At 40.5% G+C, this 18740-nt stretch overlaps 1 protein-coding gene across 1 annotated transcript in view; it reads right to left on the bottom strand.

Moving 5' to 3' along the window:
• Positions 1–13951: 13951 nt before the first annotated feature.
• The window catches only part of Hao1 (hydroxyacid oxidase 1), a 48064-nt gene continuing 43275 nt past the window's right edge, over positions 13952–18740 (bottom strand). The window contains exons 6-8 of the mRNA XM_021185841.3: positions 17597–17755; positions 17416–17485; positions 13952–14920 (exon numbers count right to left, since the gene is read on the bottom strand). Coding sequence (XP_021041500.1) covers positions 14850–14920; positions 17416–17485; positions 17597–17755 — 300 coding nt within the window. The 3' untranslated portion in view covers positions 13952–14849. The remainder of the gene's footprint in view (positions 14921–17415; positions 17486–17596; positions 17756–18740) is intronic.

Genomic DNA, 18740 nt, shown 5'->3' with positions numbered 1-18740 from the left:
AGTCTTACTGGCCAGTAGGATGAGAATCCTGTCTCTGCTTCCCTAGGGAGAAATTCCTGGGAATCACCATGCCAAGCCAGCATTTCTAGTGGTTCTGGGGATCAGAGCTCCCTTCTCTTGCTTGTGATAAAAGCACTTTAGCTACAGAGCCATCTCCCTAGGCTGTTATATGGAGTTTCAGTGTCTGAGCATGCAAAGATTAGTGCTCTCTAGCTTTATAGGACCTTGCAGCTTATTCCAGCTTTACTATTCTGTGTTTAGGAAATATAAAAGCTCTGAAGAGGTCTGTAGAATTCTGGGCTTGATTTAGTGGATCTTTGAGTATTCCATAAAAATTAATCCAGATAGTACCAAGCACAAAACACTGAGAAAGCCTTTGGATTCTTCCATCCTGAAAATGGCATTATTGGTGTGTTCCTACTTAGAGTAGCCAACAACTCAGCTCTGTTAAAATGTTCTCAAATGGGAAAAAGCCCAAATAGGTTAGCTCTCGATAATCTTCTTAGCACTCTAAATAATAGATAATCTCTAAAGTTCTATGCACTTTGAGATAGACTCAGACTCTCCTGGCTTCAGAGAGATGCCATTTTATAGTCATTTACTTCCTAGGAACGCTCTCAGTAAAGTACCTGCAGAATCTGCCTTGTTATTTTTTGCATAGAACTTTATTGTTCATGTAAAAAGGCCATTCACTATGACACAGACTCTTCATCTATATTATGTACTTCAGTAATTGTTCTCACCAGTCATATAAGTCTGAAAATGTACCAAAAAATGCTTAGCCACTATCTTAAATTCCAAGGTAAATAAATGCTTCCTTAATCCTCAAACCAAAGGTAAAATGAGGGCTAAAATTTCATACAACAAACTGTGGTTTTTATGTTATATTTTTAAGATAGAGTTTCTACAAATATTATTTTTTATAAGTTGAATCTTGGCTATGTAGCTAAGGTCTTATAACATCTGCAAGTTGGAGATAGAAAGACGGAGCCTTGTTCTCTCTCTCTCTCTCTCTCTCTCTCTCTCTCTCTCTCTCTCTCTCGTGTGTGTGTGTGTGTGTGTGTGTGTGTGTGTGTGTGTATGTGTTTATTCAGAAGACAAGCTGTGGAAGCTGGTTTTCTCCTGATACCACTTGGGCTCCAGGGATGAAATTCCAGCTACCACACTTGGTAGCATGCTTCTCTACCCACTGAGCCATCATCTGGCCCCCAAACTCATGATGCTTTGCACTTACTTCATTTGTGCCTGAGTTCTTCTTTCCTCTCAGCATCAAAGTCCTTAGCTCCGACATCACACTCCCTGGTTTTCTTTTTCTCCTCAAACTATAGTTTGTATCTCTTCTGCCTTGCTTGCTCTTCCCCATTTGTAAACTTTCAGAGGAGCATTTGCTTATAGCCACAAGGCACAGTTAATACTGGGCTGTCTTGAAATACACTCTGTCAATATTAGTTCAAAACTGTCCCGTTTAGTCTCAGACAGACTCTTGGGAGCAGGGCAATAAGCAGCGACACTCTGCAAAAATGACAAGAATGGTCTCTAGCTCCCATGATAATATTGTTCCCCTCTGATGCCCCTCAAGCTGATCCACCACAATCTTCATTGTTCTCAGCTGTCTCCCACAATCCTACCAGGAAGGCCTTTTAAACCCCACTGACAGTGTTCAACCACTTTCCTAATCCAAAGTCACAAACAGCAGCATGGTCAGGCCCTTGGTAAGTCCTTGTATGGTCTTAGTTACATATCTATTGCTATGAGAAGACACCATAACTAAGACAACTTATAAAAGAAACCGTTTAGTTGGAGACTTGCTTACAGTTTCAAAGGGTTAGTCCATTACTACAAGCTAATAGCATACATCCCGATCTGCAAGTTGGAAACAGAAAGAGCTACTGGGCCTGGTGGGGCTTTTTGAAAAATCTCAAGTCCTACCTCCACCTCCTAATCCTTCCCAAAACAGTTCCCACCCAGCAGAGAGCAAACTCAAATGCATGAACCAATGAGGGCGATTTTCATTCAAGCTACTGTCTCCCCCAAAACATTAAGCAACACCTTTGCCCCTTTTATTTCTAACTGAGACAAACTCGCAGGTAGAGAACTCTACACTAGGGGCTGTTTGAAGCTGTTCTCCAAAACCATCTGACTTCCTGGTGTCTCTTGAAAGTGGTTCCCTAGTAAATGACATGGGTTCCATCTTCATAGGGATAAAGTGCTTCTGGGTACCCCCACTATGGACACTTGCCTCACTATGCCTGTTAAACAGTGGCACTGAAACCAATGTTCAAAGGAAATAGCACTGTGGAGAAATATTTTAGCCTTGTCCTCAACCCAAATGACCATAAAGTGTTAGCTAGTCTAATGCTTTCCCCACTTTGTGTGTTTCCTTTTCCTTCTTCCTATAGCCTTGGGTTAAACTGGAGGTGACAATTATAGCACAAGCAAAGGAGAAACAAAGGTGACAGTAACTGTGATAATTAGTAGACCTAGTTAATCAATTTCATACACATTAGAACATTTTTTTCCAAATCTGTCACTCTCTAAAACATTACTCCAGACTGAAATTGCTCCTTTAAAAAATATTTTAAAAGATCTCCTTCGCTCCTTTGCTCTTTCTTTGAACCATTAAAGTTATTATATAGCAAGGAGCAATTTGCAATAATTTACCTCTCCCAAAATAATAATAATAATGTAGCTATGTACCCTGTGTGTTTGATTTAAGTAAAAGGCTTTCCCTTCCAGGACCTCACGAATGCACAAGGTTCAATTTCTGCAGAGCGCTAATGAACAGGCTGCTCTCCCAGCCCGGGCCCCTGCACAGAATGACTTCATTCAGGGCTACTGCTCGCGCATGGAAAGTGTTGGTTAAAAATCCCACAGAGTTCAGACGACCTTTTCCTAACTTCCCCCGCCTCTTATTTGTCTTTCTGGTCTAAGCCAGGAGTAACATAAATATTCATCAGCTGATGTTGGTAGCTGTGAAGTTATGAATGAGGCCACACGGCTTAGTTCTGACCCCATCCACAATTTGGAAGCTTCTCCTTACAGCTCCCAGGCAAAGGACACTTGCTGAACTCCCTGCTTCATACTAGAAAGCTTTTACAGACTCAGCCCCTTTTCCCTTTAAAGCTCTAAGAAGAAACGCTGTCTACTTAATGTTTACTCGGGGTTTATAGAAGAAAAACACCACCACTCTGCCAAGCTTTAAACTTTTAGAAGCCTTGTCATGACAGGAGCACGTGCCAAAGCATCAGTGGGTCTAAGGATGGATGCCACTGTGGCAGGATATTTCTATTGCATTGTGGCAAGGTCTCTTTTATATCAAATTCCAGACAGATACCTGGGGCACTTCTTGTTCAAAGAGCAGAGAAAATAGCCACGGCTTTGATCTCTGTCTACTGCTTGGCTAATTATCCAGACAGGTGTTCAAAAAGGATGTTGAAAGGTCTTGAATAACAGCACATCAAACAAGTCCTCTGTGCTGAGACAAAGTGGGGGAGAGAGGAGAAGGGACTGTGAAGCCTGACAGAGGCCTGCAGTGTAATTAGTCTTTCTTTAATGCGTATTTCCCACAAATTACCGCTTTTTAATATGGACTCTTAATTTTCCAGCTTCCGGCTCAAAGGAATTTTGCTATAAAGCTGAGTATGAATTTTGGGATCAAGAGGCTAGGGTGGTGTTAGGAACCCACCATCCAGTTGTGACTAAACCAGACGTCAACATGCATTCATAGAAGTGGCTAATTTTGTCAACATACAACATTCTGCTTCCAACACTGCTTTGCTAAAACTCAACATTTGGTCTCTCTATGGAAACAATGCCAGTGTTAAATATTCATTGGATAAATCTAGAACTTAAGGGGCACTGATAGGAAGTGTCACTACAAGTGCCACACATAAAAAAGGCTTCCTAGAACTATTCTGTGCTATGAGCTATATGCTACGAGCTTTGAACTATGCATACAGATCCTTTCTCACTGTCAAGGCCCTGTGTTTTTTCTAGGTTTTACTGCTTGCTGTATCTGACAGTGGAAATAATTGTCTAGACCACAGAACCAAAGAGATGGAGAACAGGGTCTCAGGTGTTCAAATGAAGACCAGATCCTAAACTGGCAAGAGACCTGACTGGAACAGATACTCATAGCCAGATTCCTGTCTCTGTCTCCATCCTGGAGTCTACCCTTGCCAAGACCAGAACAGGAGCCAGAGGCAAGTATTCAACTGTATTCTCCATGGCTCCAGTCCTTACCAGAACAAGGCTGATGGAGAGCCATTGGAGGCTGTCACAGGCAATGACCTGCAGAAAAACTACCCAGGAGACAGCAATGATGGATTGTCATGCATACCCAGAGACAGCTGGAAAGCCAGCTGAGTTAGCAGAGGCAAAAAAAAAAAAAAAAAATCCCACATTTCCTCTCCCTCTATCCCTCTATCCCTTGCCCAACACTGAACATTTCAACCTAGGAGTAATACCGAGCAGAATTCGTTGTTGATCTTCCTATGAAACTCTATTTTTATAGTGTCATATAAGATCACAATGTCAAAAGTATTTCATTTAAATACTCATTGCTTTTTTGGTGTCAAGAAAGAAAGTGGCTTGACAGACAGTGACCTACAAAATCTGCTGACAGATGATTCCATTTCTCTGCCTTGAGTGTAATCAACAAACTCAATGGAGCAGACTTCAGCTCGGCTGAGGCCCACCACAAAAACAGTTCACAGTCCCAGGGCGGCGTTAGGACTTGAAGGCTCCATTATGCCAGCTATTTCCAGCTCTTCTGGGAGTTCCCTTCACTGTTTGCTGGTCCCAAGATCCTTCTCCCATGTACCGTCCTTGCTTCATATAGTGCCTTCAGCCACTCTTGTAGAAGCCACAATTACCCAACTTTAAAGTTGGGAATTTTTTAAGTAATACTTACCTAAAATGTATACCTCTATTTATACTGACTAAAAAAGTTATTCTGGGGATTTGCATAAATAGATTTTTCATTTCTTATAACTCAATCTTGTTTTTATTATCTTGAAGCTTATCAGTTTTCACTGATACTGCTACTGTCAGTAGACTGACCTTGGGTAAGTCATACTCTTTCTGGGTATGTTTCTTAAACTACAAATGAACGGGAAAGAGTTGGGAGGTCTCATAGTGTCCACAGAATCCCAGCCCTTCCCTCTGTCGTGTCAGTATCCAAGGCTTTCATAATAAATACGTGGGCTGGGGAAAGTAATTCACTTCTTAAATCAAGTCAGCAGCAGATTGGTTTCACCAAACCACAGGCCTCAATGTTAAATTTATGGGATTGAGTTAGGCACACAACAAACAAGATGGTAGATTTGAAAGAATGAGCAGTTTGCTTTGCTACTTTTCCATCATGCCATGATGTCAAATTGACAAGCTCATTCTGGGTCGCTGATGGGAGGCTGAGCAAACAAAGTAAAAGATGACTTAGGGAGACCTCAGGCAAGCTCCTGCACAATGTAATTTTACTGTTGTCACAGGATGTTGCATTCACAAGGCACCACAAGATTACCATCAGAGAATAGATGCATCCTCCTTGGGTATGTATCAATGGGGAAATAATTCTAAAACCTTCACAGAAACTAAGTTGCACAGGTGTTGAAGCCTCTTTGATAAAATGGCATAGGGTTTGCACATAAACTACACTTACCGTCTAATATATTTAAACCCATCTCTAGATTACTAAGAACATGATAAAAATACGGAGGCTTTATAATCATTGTACTGTAGTATTTATGGATGGAGGCAAGAAAAAAATGTGCATGCATCCAATGTAGGCCCAGTCTTATCTGGCCTAAGGTGTTTGAATCCACTGGTAGGGAACCCACCAATACAGATGGTTAATTGTATGTTTCCAAAATTTCTTTTTTTAAATGGAAATATAGCCAGAAAACAGTTGGTTTGTAAAATGGTACAAAGAGGGAGTTGCCAGGCTCAATGCACACATATACCAGTACAGAGTGCCAAGTTAAACTTGAATTTCACATAACAAGTGATATTTTGAAGGCATGTCCAAAACATTGCTCGGGATATATTTTCACTACAAATGTCATTGTTCCTATAGCGTATCTACTGTTTTGAAGCCAGTAAAGTCATCATACACTGGGAACAGCAATAGTGCTGCTTTTCCCTGTTCACAATACTGAGGATCCAGAGGGTCCCATATTCATTAGTAGCTCTTCTTCCCGACCACATATGGCAGGTCAAGAAACAAATAAATGGCCCGTATGAGTTATGTTTCCTTATTATCTTGAGTTGGAGATGGAAAAAAAATAAGTGAAGTTTTCTTCACTACAAATACAGTAGAGATGAGCCCAAGGAATGCCAGACAGCTGAATGTCGGACTATGGGAGGCTACTGGGTCTGTGACTCGAAAGCACCAAGGCAACAACACTCTAGAGGAACAAGACTGGAAAATCCAAAGTGTTATTACTGCTTTCAAACCACATCACCTCAAACCCTGCAGCACCATGCCATTGCTATGGCTTGGGGATTTGCCTATTCTTCTGGTTTTTCTTTGGCAAGCACCCATTCTCTGACTTAGTTCAAATTGTGTCTTACTGCCAACAAATCACCATGAGTTCTAAAATCTCACCTGGGCATCATTTGTTATGCTGAAGTATGATTTTCTCAGAAGCACTGAAGAGCTATTGATTTTGCATCTTATTTTGAGATGACTCCAGCATGGCTGCCATGCATCACATCCCTTCGCCCTACTTACCTGGCTAGAGAATTCTTTCTCTGGCCTGTATCAAGAATGCATATGACACATGGATACATGACTGACATTCTCTAAGGACGCAAAAATTCTCTCACTTAGTTGAATTTCTGTTGCTTATCAAATTCAAATTGATGTTTACTGAAGAATCAAAGGAATTTTAAATGTCAGAATCTATATTCAAGAAAACCATACTTTTAATATTATCTTATTATCATTTCTGTTTCTTATTGTAAATAAAATAATTTCACAATGACACTTTGTGGTCATAAAGGCTCATTTGTACTTTCAGAACAATGTACAAAATCAATGTTCTTTCTTCAAATATGCTGGTTTTAAAGTTCCTAAGTTAATGACGATAGAAACTTACCATCTTAAGCTATATAATGAAACAGTAAAAAGCAATGCAAAGAATATGTCACCCTAATGGTGGGGCACTAGCAAGAACCCCAAAGCCTGGGAGACAGCTCCTGGCCCTCTATTCATCATTGCATGACCCTGGTGTTCAGAGAGATGTCTAGGGCATGGAAGTAACCTCTGTAAAATCAAAGATCAAGCACACAACACTGCCCCTCCCAGGCTTCTAGCATCCTCCCAGTGAAACTGTTAAAATGTTCTTATTAGTTGAATATCGTTTCAGTAACTGTCACTGTAAGATATCAAATGACCAAGATAATTATTTATTTCACTAAACTGCTTCCATGTTGTGACCTGAGCCTGAATATGAACATTTCTAAGATTTTGATATCTGTAATTTTTCTTCCCAATTCATAGACCAGGGAACGCTCAGCCATGATGAATATAGAATAGGAAACCATGCGGACTCTTACATTGGGGAAGAGTACTAGAGCTCCCTGGCTTATGTTTGATTTCTGATCAACAGTCAAAAACTTCAAGGGTCAAAAGAACATGAGATGTATTGAAATTAATAAGATAAATTATTTGAAAGTAATGAAAATGCTCTTTGAAATTAAAGTAATAAAATTTAATTCTTGAATGATGTCTTATTCCCTTCTTGTTGTAGCTGGTACTTTTACTGTTTTCCTTTTATTGGACAAGTTGAAAATCACAGAAAGAGTATGAACATCCAGCAGCAAAAGGGCGTAGGTAGCAGAAGATGGCCTAGTCGGCCTTCATTGGGAGGATTGGTCTTGCAAAGATTATATGCCCCAGTACAGGGGAATGCCAGGGCCAGGAAACAGGAGTGGGTGGGTTGGGTAGCAGGGCAGAGGGAAGGGTATAGGGGACTTTTGGGAGAGCACTTGAAATGTAAATGAAGAAAATATCTAATAAAAATTGTTTTTAAAAAAGGTGTATGCTTGGGGAAATTATTAGAGAATGCATAATTGAGATCCATTCACATATATCCCCTTTAATCAATATTTTCAAATGTGTGCTGTTTGCTTCACTTACCCTATAGTCGCAGGAAGAGCTTCCAAAGTAGATATGTTACCAGGGTGTTTAGTGGAGGGACAAGATTCTCATTCCTGAGCTCTTGGGATGGCTGCTTCAAGGCAGAGGCTGTTGAGACACGCACGCCTCATGCCCTTCGACTGCTACCTTCCTAAGCTTCTTAGGAAGGAGCCACACAACCCCGGGCTGAGCCTGGCTTCCCAGAGCCTTTCTTTCCCTGTTTCTCTGTTTACACATGCATCATTTTCTCCATCATTTGCCTGCCTGGTACAGGATGGCCAAGGGATGGCCAAAGAGCTGAAGGCCAATCAAATAATCCTGAGTAAATTGTTAACAGACCTAGACTAAGATCAGCCAAGAAACATTTATCTAAAATGAGGTTTTGGGGGAAATCTGTGGATTTCATTTAAATTGTGTTTACTTGACAACAAAGTCTGTGGTATATTTAGTGGAGAGCAGACAACTGACTTGTTTTTGCAATTGTGTGGACAAATCCACCAGCTTATCCAATGGCTGCCCTTCAAATGTATTAATTCTGGCTTTTGTATACACTATCCTGGCCTAATCGTGACTATTGAAGAGTTGCATGAAATAAATCATTTTATTCCTTTTCCTTGATAGATTGAGGTTTTACTTACGTCTGAGTGTTGAGCATTACTGCACTGTGGTCATTGCTGTTGTTGTGGGTATGTGTTTGGGAATGTTGAAAACTGAATTCTAACAGTGTTCAGTCAAATGACTGAGGGTTGTTTTCTTCAAAAATTTTCCTCTTACTTTCTTACTGCTATTTTTTAAAAGTACTACTTAATACAGGGGTATTCAAGCCATAGCACAGATTATACTTACACATATATTTCGAAGTTTTCAAAAGACTGTCGCATAATGTTTACACTACGTTGGATGTACTATGGCTTGGATCTAGATGTTCCACAAAGTCATATATGGTAAAAGGTCCAGTTGTTATTTTTGTGGCACCATCAGTAAACGTAGCATTTAAGAGATGGGTCTACCTTGGAGGCTTTCAGAAACTGAACCACCAAGTGTGGAATGGACCTAGCCCACACACATATGCTGCAGATGTGCAGCTTAGTCTTCATAAAGGTCCCCCAACAACTGGAGGTGGGGCTGTCCCTGAATTCATTGCCTGCCCATGGATCCCATTGCCCTAACTTTTCCACCTTGTTTGGCCTTACTGAGAGAGTATGTGCCTAGTCCAGCAGTGACTGGTGTGCAGGGATGGGATAGGGAATAATACCGGAGGGAGGCTCCCCTTTATCAGAGGAGAAGGGGGGGGAACAGGGAAGGAATGTGAGGGTAGAACTAGGAGGTAAATTACTTACTTAATTAATTAATTAAGTAATTTTACAAAAGAGAAATGGGTTCACTAAAGTTGTGGGATCATGGAAGAGGTTGTTGATAATCTACCCTCTTCATTTTTTTTCTCTCAGGACAGGCTGCCTCCCCACAAGGTAGTACAAGGCAACAGGACCAGATAATTGTGAAGTTCAAAATCTGAAAACCAGGACCCAGTGCATCTTCCCTTCTTATATGCTGGTTAATCTCAGGTATCTTATGATAGCAACCAACAACTAACTACACAGTAGATATAGAACATAAACTAATGTTGGAAAAGAAATTGGATCTTGACTTGGGGAGAGCTATGGTGTATTATGAGGGTTTAATCGTTAGTTGAGACTTGTTTATACAAACACTGTTGACATAGCATGAACAGGGAGGTAAATGTAGGATGAAAACATGTTCTCAATTTGAGTAATGTTACTTGTTCCTTATGATAAAAATTTGTTAGATACCAAATAAGTGCCAGAATTCCTTAGAGAATGATTTCATGCCAGCTCCTACTTAGCCATTTGACATACTCTCTGTTGGGCGTTCTTCCTTATGTCTAACTTATGCTGTCATTCTTCTTAGGCTTCCAAGGTCTGTCATCACAGCACATGCCAAGGTTCTTCTTGCTCCTACTTTGGTAACAGCTTGCACACACATCACTTCTTACAGTTTGTGATCATGTCCTACTGGTCAGTAATATTACCAGGCACCTAGACAGTGAGCTCTAACATCCAGGGTTGTTTTCTTAAAATGATGTGTCCCTTCAGTGTCTGGACTGATATTAAACAAAATTCTTGCTTTTGCTTCAATGAATCATAACTAAAACTCTTAATAAGGAAACCTACCCAAGGAAACAAAAAACAAAGCTAATTTAGATCAACTTCCTGTCCAAATAATTTTAAAATATAATTACATGTATAATTTTAATTATTAATCTTGATGTGCAAATAAGTTATAAATCACATTTTATTTACTCTTGTAGTTTATATACCTGTGCCATGGGAAATAGAAGTTGTGATAAATCCAAAAGCTACACAGAGACTCCACTTCTCATGCCAGCATCTGGGATTCCCCACTTCCTGACTTCTAGAGGGATCTGGGAAATTTTCAGTTGAACATTGTCATTATCTAGGTTCAGAAAAGTATCCTTAGAGAAGCAAACAGGAAATGATTTGTTTGGAAAAGCATCCTTTTCTTTTCCCTTGGCTGTCTATGGAGAATCAGGTTGAGGAGAGAAGAGCCCTATTGCACAAGTTAGATTTGGAAAGGACAGGAAATTGCATCATTTAAAACAGATAAAAGTTTTCTGTCCTATAAACATATAATGATGGCTTGCTATCACTTGGGTTAACATATCAGTTAAAATAAATTGTCACCCTGAAGGCTTTCTATAATTGCCAGATGACAGAGTGCACACTATAAAAGAGTACAAGGTCAGAGTGTGTCCTCCGTCTCTATGTAATATGAAACCTTCATATTTTTATAGACAGACTTTATTTTGTTGCTATGCAACTTACATGCAGCACAGTGCATGTAAATAAATTATGGATTTTACAGAGAAAGAAAAAAAAATCCTTTCTTCTTCGTTGAGAACAAGCCACAACTTCCTTTCATGCTATCCTAATGCATCACAGCCTTTTCAAGCTGTTTCACAAACACCAAGGTTTGGGCCAGATAAACAATCAAATGAATAACACAGCTAGGATGCAGATGCAGATTGCAAAGTGCACGCTAAGGAGCATCCGTCCCACTGCATGCAGCCCTCCAAGCCTGAGAACTGGGTACCCAAGCCTGGTAGTGAGGAGGAAGTTTATTTCACACCCACACTCTTCCAGATAATAGAGTTTAAGCAAGCTTAAGCAAAGGAAATTCTGGAGATTTCTATTGGCAGCCACCCCAAGCTATTCAGGCTCTAGGCATGAGTGTATCAGGTGGAAGAAGTATTTCAGCCCTGAGAGAAAGAAACAGCTATGACAAGAAGATGTTATGGAAAAGGAGGACTTAGTGATCTTGAACCAGATGTAGACCATATCTACATAGAACATGACCCATCTCAGTATTCAAACTGAATAGTTTTTCCTGGAAAAAGCATCGACTAATAATGTGTGCACATTAATGCAAAGCAGAAGCTACTTCCAGGGGGGAAAAGGAGAACACGTAAATAACCCAAACACCTACCAATGGAAGAAGAGATCACTAAACTGTGGCAAAGCCTTACAGTGAATCAGTACATACTACAAATCAATAAATAAAACTAACTGCTGATAGGTCAGCATAAATGAGTTCAACATGGAGTGAGCAGAAGACCTCAAATACCCAAGCACATGCAATATTGTTTGCATCACGTGGTCTTCAACAGCTCTCATAAGCAATCCTTGGCCACAGACACCAGTGGTGTTTACTTCTGAAATGGAGGGTACTGTGAGGAAGATGGAAATGTTCTACATCAGGATCTACAGGGGACCGACACTTGGTCATTACATCTTTATATGCTCCATTGTAGGCATTTGATACCTCAGTGAAATACAAAATAAAACAGGAAGAGTCAACTGCTAAAGAGTGCCCGGTGTTTCTTGGTGGCATATGGTCAGTCCCTACAGCTTACAGTCATTGAGCTGGCTGGATGAGAAGCCGCCAGCACCTGGGCACAGCAGACTGCTTTAACACTTTCGAGTTTTTCTGATGGTTTGGAGAACACTGCCCCACTGCACTCTGGTCTTAGATGACACAACAATCAAGGAGGCAGCCTAACGAAACCATCTTTTCTTTCCTCCCCAAAATTTACAAAAACTCTGATCAATATTAAACCATATGTACATACATATATATGCAGAAGTGTCAAAACACCCAGGGTTCACCATGATTGTGTATGATGTTTGTGTTTTGTGTACTTGACTAATAATACACTTATTTTTAAAAAGAAATTAAAAACATAAAAGACAACCTAAATTTAATGGCAGGGCTCCTAGGAAGGGATGTATAATGGACATACTCCATTCTCACCTCAATCATTCCTGTATTCTGCTTGTTTCCAGTGGATCTGATTCCTCTTTTAAAAAAGAGGAAACAAATATATCTTTTTGTTTTTGGAAAACTTGTTTAACACGGGGTTTCAGACATACTCTAACTCTGAAAACATAAAAAGAACTCTGTATACCATAGTCCGGAGCTTACAAAAAGTTATAGGAAATGTGCACACCTGCAGCTATTCTCATGGTAATTTGAATAAACCCTTCTTGTGGAGCTTCACTTCCTGAGCTACCATCAACCTCTTAGGATGGCATCATCCAACAATGTAGCCACAATGAATATTACTCACTAACAGCAAGGGTAGTTACCAATCAGTTGGGAATACTTCTTTGCTGATTAACCAGCAATGACTTTATGATATGAAATGAATATGTCATTTCCCCCTCACAGGAAAAGATGGAAAGATGAAAGCTAACTACCCCCATGTTTATCAGAGTAAATGACTGCCTGTTTTAATCTAACACACATAATTTCAAAACGGAAATCTCTGTTTATATTGTTATCATTTAGCAATGACCTGAGATTCAGAAGCTGGTGGGGGAGATCACAAGACAATAAACACAATGATAAAACAACAATATCACAACCATCCTTTTTAAGGGGGCTTTATTCAACACTCCATGATGGTTGAAAAAATGACTCCAGAAGCCAAGTGTAGCTCCTATTGCAGAAAGCTCTCTGGGACTAAAACTAATAGCCCAGTGCAGTTAAACTCAGTGTTCACAGTTCCATAGCCAGAAGGATTTTCATCAGGTTCAGCGTTTGATGCTCTTTGACTGCTACCTTTAAAATACTAACAATTTTACCTTTGAAATTGTGTCTTTTTTTTTCTTTAACTTATGTATGTATTCCCTTTACATTCCAATATCAGCCTCACTCTCCTCCCAGCACCCCCTAACCCAGATCATCCCTGTATTCCACCCTCACTTCTCCTCTGAGAAAAAGGAGCCCCCATGGGTAACACCCCACCCTGGTTAACCCTACAAGGTTAAGTGCAACGGAGTCATGGTAAGCTATCACTCCAGTTGTTAGGGGTTATGCATGAAGCCCAAGCTGTACATCTGCTACATATGTGCAGGGGGCCTCTAAGGCAGCCTAGGTTCTGCCCATGCTTGCTCTTTGTTTGGTGGTTCAGTCTCTGGGAGCCCCCAAGGCCTTCAGTGAGACAAGTGGAGTGTATACTGAGCCAAAAATGACACACTGTCCCTTCTGGTACCCCTCTATGTCCCAGGAACAGGCTCTTAGCTGCTGGCTCAGTCACTCTGTGCAAATTCTGAGCATAGGTACAAACAAGGCAAGTTTCAGGGAGAACTACAGTCACTTTTATGGAGTCTTCAATTGGTAGTGTGCCTCCACTAGCCCATACCCATGGAAGAATGGCACTAAATTAATAAAATAAAGAAAAGGAAAAGAAAACATGGACAATTAAGAAAATTACTGTGATAAAAGGAAAGGCTTTTTTTTTTGCCTTCCTTCTGAACAAGAATTTCAAATCTTTATTCATCATGGACCCCACAAAATATATACTTGACACTGAATGTGACTATAAATGAGGAAAAGTGAGAAAATCAAAAAAGATTCAAGAGGAATTAGGAAGTCAACACTTAATTTAAAATGGGAATGAGGAGACAAAGTTTAAAAGTAAAAATAGCTCCATGTGGTCCCAACTGGACTAAACACATCCCTTTCAAATGCAGTGACTGCCACAAAACATCCAGACATATTCAGATGTGCGATATATAGCTAAAAATCTACCTTCAAAGAAATAGGGTGTTAAAAAAATGAAAAGTTTCTAGAAAAAAAAATCACAAATTACCACCATCCATTTCAATTCTACCCGGTGCTATTTTCTCAACATGGCAAATCCAAACCTCATGTTTCTCTGGGCATTTCCAGCATTTCAAAGCCCAGTGCAAACTGTAAGAGCCACTGTCTTAAGGAAATCTAAACAGAAGACAGGTTAATGGACAGTGAGGTCAGTATCTTTCACTTCAGCATGCTACCTGCAATCTCACCAGAGGATATCTTTTGTTCCCCAGCACTTTAGCCTGCCAGGGGATGACGTTGCCCAAACACATTTTCAATGTTTTCTTTTTAACAGTTAATATATTTCCAGGATGCAAGTCCATTTCTTTCTAGAAGGTTCCTAGGACACCCATTGAAAAGTCAAAAGCAATGAAGGAAAAGGGGTGGCTATTTTGTTGGAAAAGAACGACACCCTTTGTATAGAAGTGGGGAGTTACAGTCTGTGGTCACCCTCTGCACAGTGTCTCTTTGTCAAGTAATCCACTCTGGAAAAAAAATAATACAGATGGGAAAATATTGTGCACTGTCAGATCTTGGAAACAGCCAAAGGATTTTTCCTCACCAATGTCTTGTCGATGACTTTCACATTCTGGCACCCTGAAAAAAATAATGCATACATTTAATATGAGATGAATGCAATAATAATCAGGCAGGTAATCGTTTTCCCAAGGAATGTAAAACTTGACAAATGTAAGGTTTATGATTCAAGGTAGGCTTGCCAAATCTTATGTGGCATGAGACCATTTTTATTACCTAAACAGTCCTTAATACAAAATGACTGGCACATATTTTTATTAACACAAAGAGTGTATTCTTTCTGCCACATTTAATAGACAGCCAGCGGCTGAAAGCTCTCATTTAGGAGATGTCTGCAGCAAATTAAAATGTGTAGTGAGGATTCACAGAATGACATTCTTCTCCTGAAAGTTCTGAAAGGCTCGAGCTGTACAGTAGCGGGGAGACAATTCATCTAGGGAGTTGTAGCCATCAGGGTGATTTGGATTTTGTGGATCATAGAAAACGAATCTCGAGTCACCTTTAATTGGCAAAGCTGGTAATTCACTCAAAGATTCCCCTCCCCTCAGCCTAAGGTCCATTTTGAGTCAAACTCTAAGCAATCCTCAGTAAACACAGCACTTACTAATTCTTTTAACAAACATTTATTGTTTGTGTGCCAGGCACCATTTAAACACTGCAAGCCCTACAGTGAGATAAAAGACAGAAAGATCCCTGGTCGCACATTTTATATTCTAGAGAGGAAACATAAAATACATAATTCATGTTGTCTTTAAAAAAAAAACAAAAAAACTATGTGACAGATGACTTATGAACTGTGATGGATTCTAAGGAAAAAGGAATACTAGAGCACAGACAGAAAGCTGGACTATGAGGAAGGATAAGCAACCACGGTGGTCGTTTTGTGAATGAAGAATTTACATGAAAGCTTGACATCTGGGGAGCATCGGGGATGAGGGAAGATCCAGTACAGAGACCATGATGTAAGAGCTTATCTGATAGTCAAGGAACTTTAAAGTGGCAAAAGAAGCCTCAGTGCAGCAACAGGGATGGCAGCAGTGACAGCTGTGACTGAAAAGGTAACAAGGAACAAGGGCCTTGTAAATGACTGTAAGGACTTTGGCATCTATGCTCATTAAGTCAAGAGTTGTAGCCATCCAGCGGCCAAGGACTAACTGGGTTTACCTGAAACGGGGGTGGGATGCAGGAAATGAAAACGAGGCCAGGGGGTGAGAGAAGAATGAAGCCAAGACAAGGTTCTGATCAAGGCTCCCAGTTTAATATTCAGTACTGCGTTTATATAGGGAAAACCCACAGAACTCATCCTTTATGTTGCAAAGCAAGGTCAGCGTGACAGTCTGTTCTTCTAAATTCTTTTCATTTAGGTTCCTGTGGGAACCTGCACCTGCAACCAAGGCAGATGACTCCACTGAGGTCGACAAGGTCCACTGTGGCAAGTGCTCAAGGCTGAGAAAGGTCTACTCATGGCTGGGAAGGGCCTGCTCAAGGCTGGGAAGGCCACAAAGAGTCATTTGTGGGTACTGATCACAAGAAGAACATGAAGTCAATTAATGGTTTAAATAATCATCCTGGCTTCTGTGATCAAAGGAGACTGGGGGAAGACAAGTAGACAAAGTTAGAGAGGCAGATCTCCAATACCCACTGAAAGAGAGAAAGACTGATGGTATAGCCAAGTGGCAGTTGTGGTGGTGAAAGGGGTCGCATTTGAATTATATTGTAATGAACAATCCCTGTGTGTGGCAAGATGTGAAAGATGAGGCAAGTCTTGGGAGTTTAAGCCTGACAAATAAACCTTTGACATGAGCATGAACTGGGAGTGAGAGGCTCCTGGTAGAACGTGTAAGAAGAGAATTGGAGCCTTAGTTTTAAAAGGGTAGATTCTGACTTCGCACTAGTCACATGGTAGAACTGACTGGCCAGTTGGCTCTATCTACTCATGTATTAAGAAGTGAGAAAAATAATGATGCTATACTTATCTTTAAAGTACTCCTGCTCACCAAAGCATCCCTGATGGGATGGATACGATGCTTGGAGCTGAAGGCTATGTAACTGCCATAGATCTATGCACAATATAACACGCCCAGTCTGAGTGCTATACCTCCAAGCCATAAGTACAAAGTCAACCTCAAATTCAGTGTCCCAAACCATTTGTTCCCCCCCCCTTTAAATCTCTGCTCCGGGGAGCCTGGCTTAAAGCATACAGAAAACAAGAAATTGGTAAAGGAAAGTCAGAATCTGCCACAGTTTGATTCTGGAGAGTTCACCACAGGCTCATATTTTCAGTGCCTGTTGTCCAGTGATGGTCCCATGTTGAAGACTTGGGAATATTTACATGGTGGGGCCTAGACAGTGGAAGTAGGCACTAAGGCCAGACCTTCCAAGGTTACAACTTGGCCCCTAGTTCAGTTTCTGCCATGAGCTTCACAAGGCCTTCACCAAGGTGATGGACTGAAAGTCTATGAAGTCATAAGCTTAAATAATTGGTTTTCTGGTAAATTTTGTCCATCAGTTATTGTGTTACTGTGGCACAAAATGCAAGGAGTGCCAAGCCTTACCACTCAGAGCCATGGCCAGCCGGAATTCTTCCTTCAGTATCTCGAGGACATCTTGAACACCTTTCTCCCCCTAAGGAAGTACAAGATGTTGAAGTATTGAGTCAACTTGTCAGGTTCTATGTATTTATTTCACTATTAAATGGTTTATTTTAGTTATTTATTTATCTTCTTGTCTAATTACCTGGAAAGCCAAGCCCCAGATGATGGGTCTTCCCACAAAAACGGCCTTGGCTCCTAGGGCCAGAGCTTTGAGAACATCGGTACCTTTCCTTACTCCCCCATCCAGGAAGACTTCTACCTTCCCTTCCACGGCCTCAACAATCTCTGGCAGGACATCAATCTAGGGAGAGAAGAAGGACAATATTATACCAAGTGAAAAACTCTGCTCATTGTCACCTCCACTGACTTCAGACCCACCCAACTAAGACTCCAAGAAGAAAGAGGCTTTAAAAAGGCTAAAAGGAGATAAGTAGATCCAAGATTGGTGGTGGAATCATTTCTCCTGGAAGAAATCATACAAATGCTAGGAACTACAAACTCATATGAATTTGGAATTCACTAGCTTCTTTGTTTTCCATGTTCAGCATTAAAATTTTCAGTTTCTGATTATTTAAGTGCAAATATTGCATCTAAAAAATGATAAACACAATTCTAAAGCACTTGGTCTTACATACTTCCTTTTTATAAAAGTAAATGAAGTTTCTTGCTGATATACATTATTCTGAATGTTATTTCCCAGAAGGCAATGGTTAAAATGCACATTAGATGTTGCAAGCAGTGCTATATAAAACATTCAAGCATAGCTCCTCTCTGACTTCCTCTTCTAACACACTTTACCTCCAGATAAGCATTAGGTAACTAACTGTGCAAGCACTTTACCCACTGTTATAGGCATATGACCATGTGGACCCCAAAGATCTCTGTCTTAGTTGTCAACTGGCAATGGGCTCAGTTTATCATAGAAAACATAAGAACCTCACAAGGGTGAGATGGTTACTATATTGTCCTTCCTAATGCTTCAGACTCCTCTAAATGAACTGCCTTTCTACCACATTAATACAGTCTTCTCTCATTAAAATAGTGTACTTACTTGCAGCTTGACACTGGCTTTGGCTATATGACCCACTTTGGCCAATCCCATGTGTGCACAGAAGGTAGAAGAGGCCATTTCTGGGCACAGACCTGAAGTGATGGCAGTATTTCTGGATACGTTTGTACTTCCACCATTTGTCATGAGATAGGAGTCCCCCAGGATTGGTTTTAACAAAGCTTGAGTCCAAGGAATCTACTCTGGAGGCAAAGCTGTCTGAGCCTCACTCAACTGA

This window comes from Mus caroli, unplaced genomic scaffold (genome assembly GCF_978045245.1).
Source record: "Mus caroli unplaced genomic scaffold, Mus_caroli_1 scaffold_2, whole genome shotgun sequence".
Lineage (NCBI taxonomy): Eukaryota > Metazoa > Chordata > Mammalia > Rodentia > Muridae > Mus > Mus caroli.
Note: the sequence above shows the minus strand (reverse complement) of the source record. Positions and strands in the feature narration are given on the sequence as shown.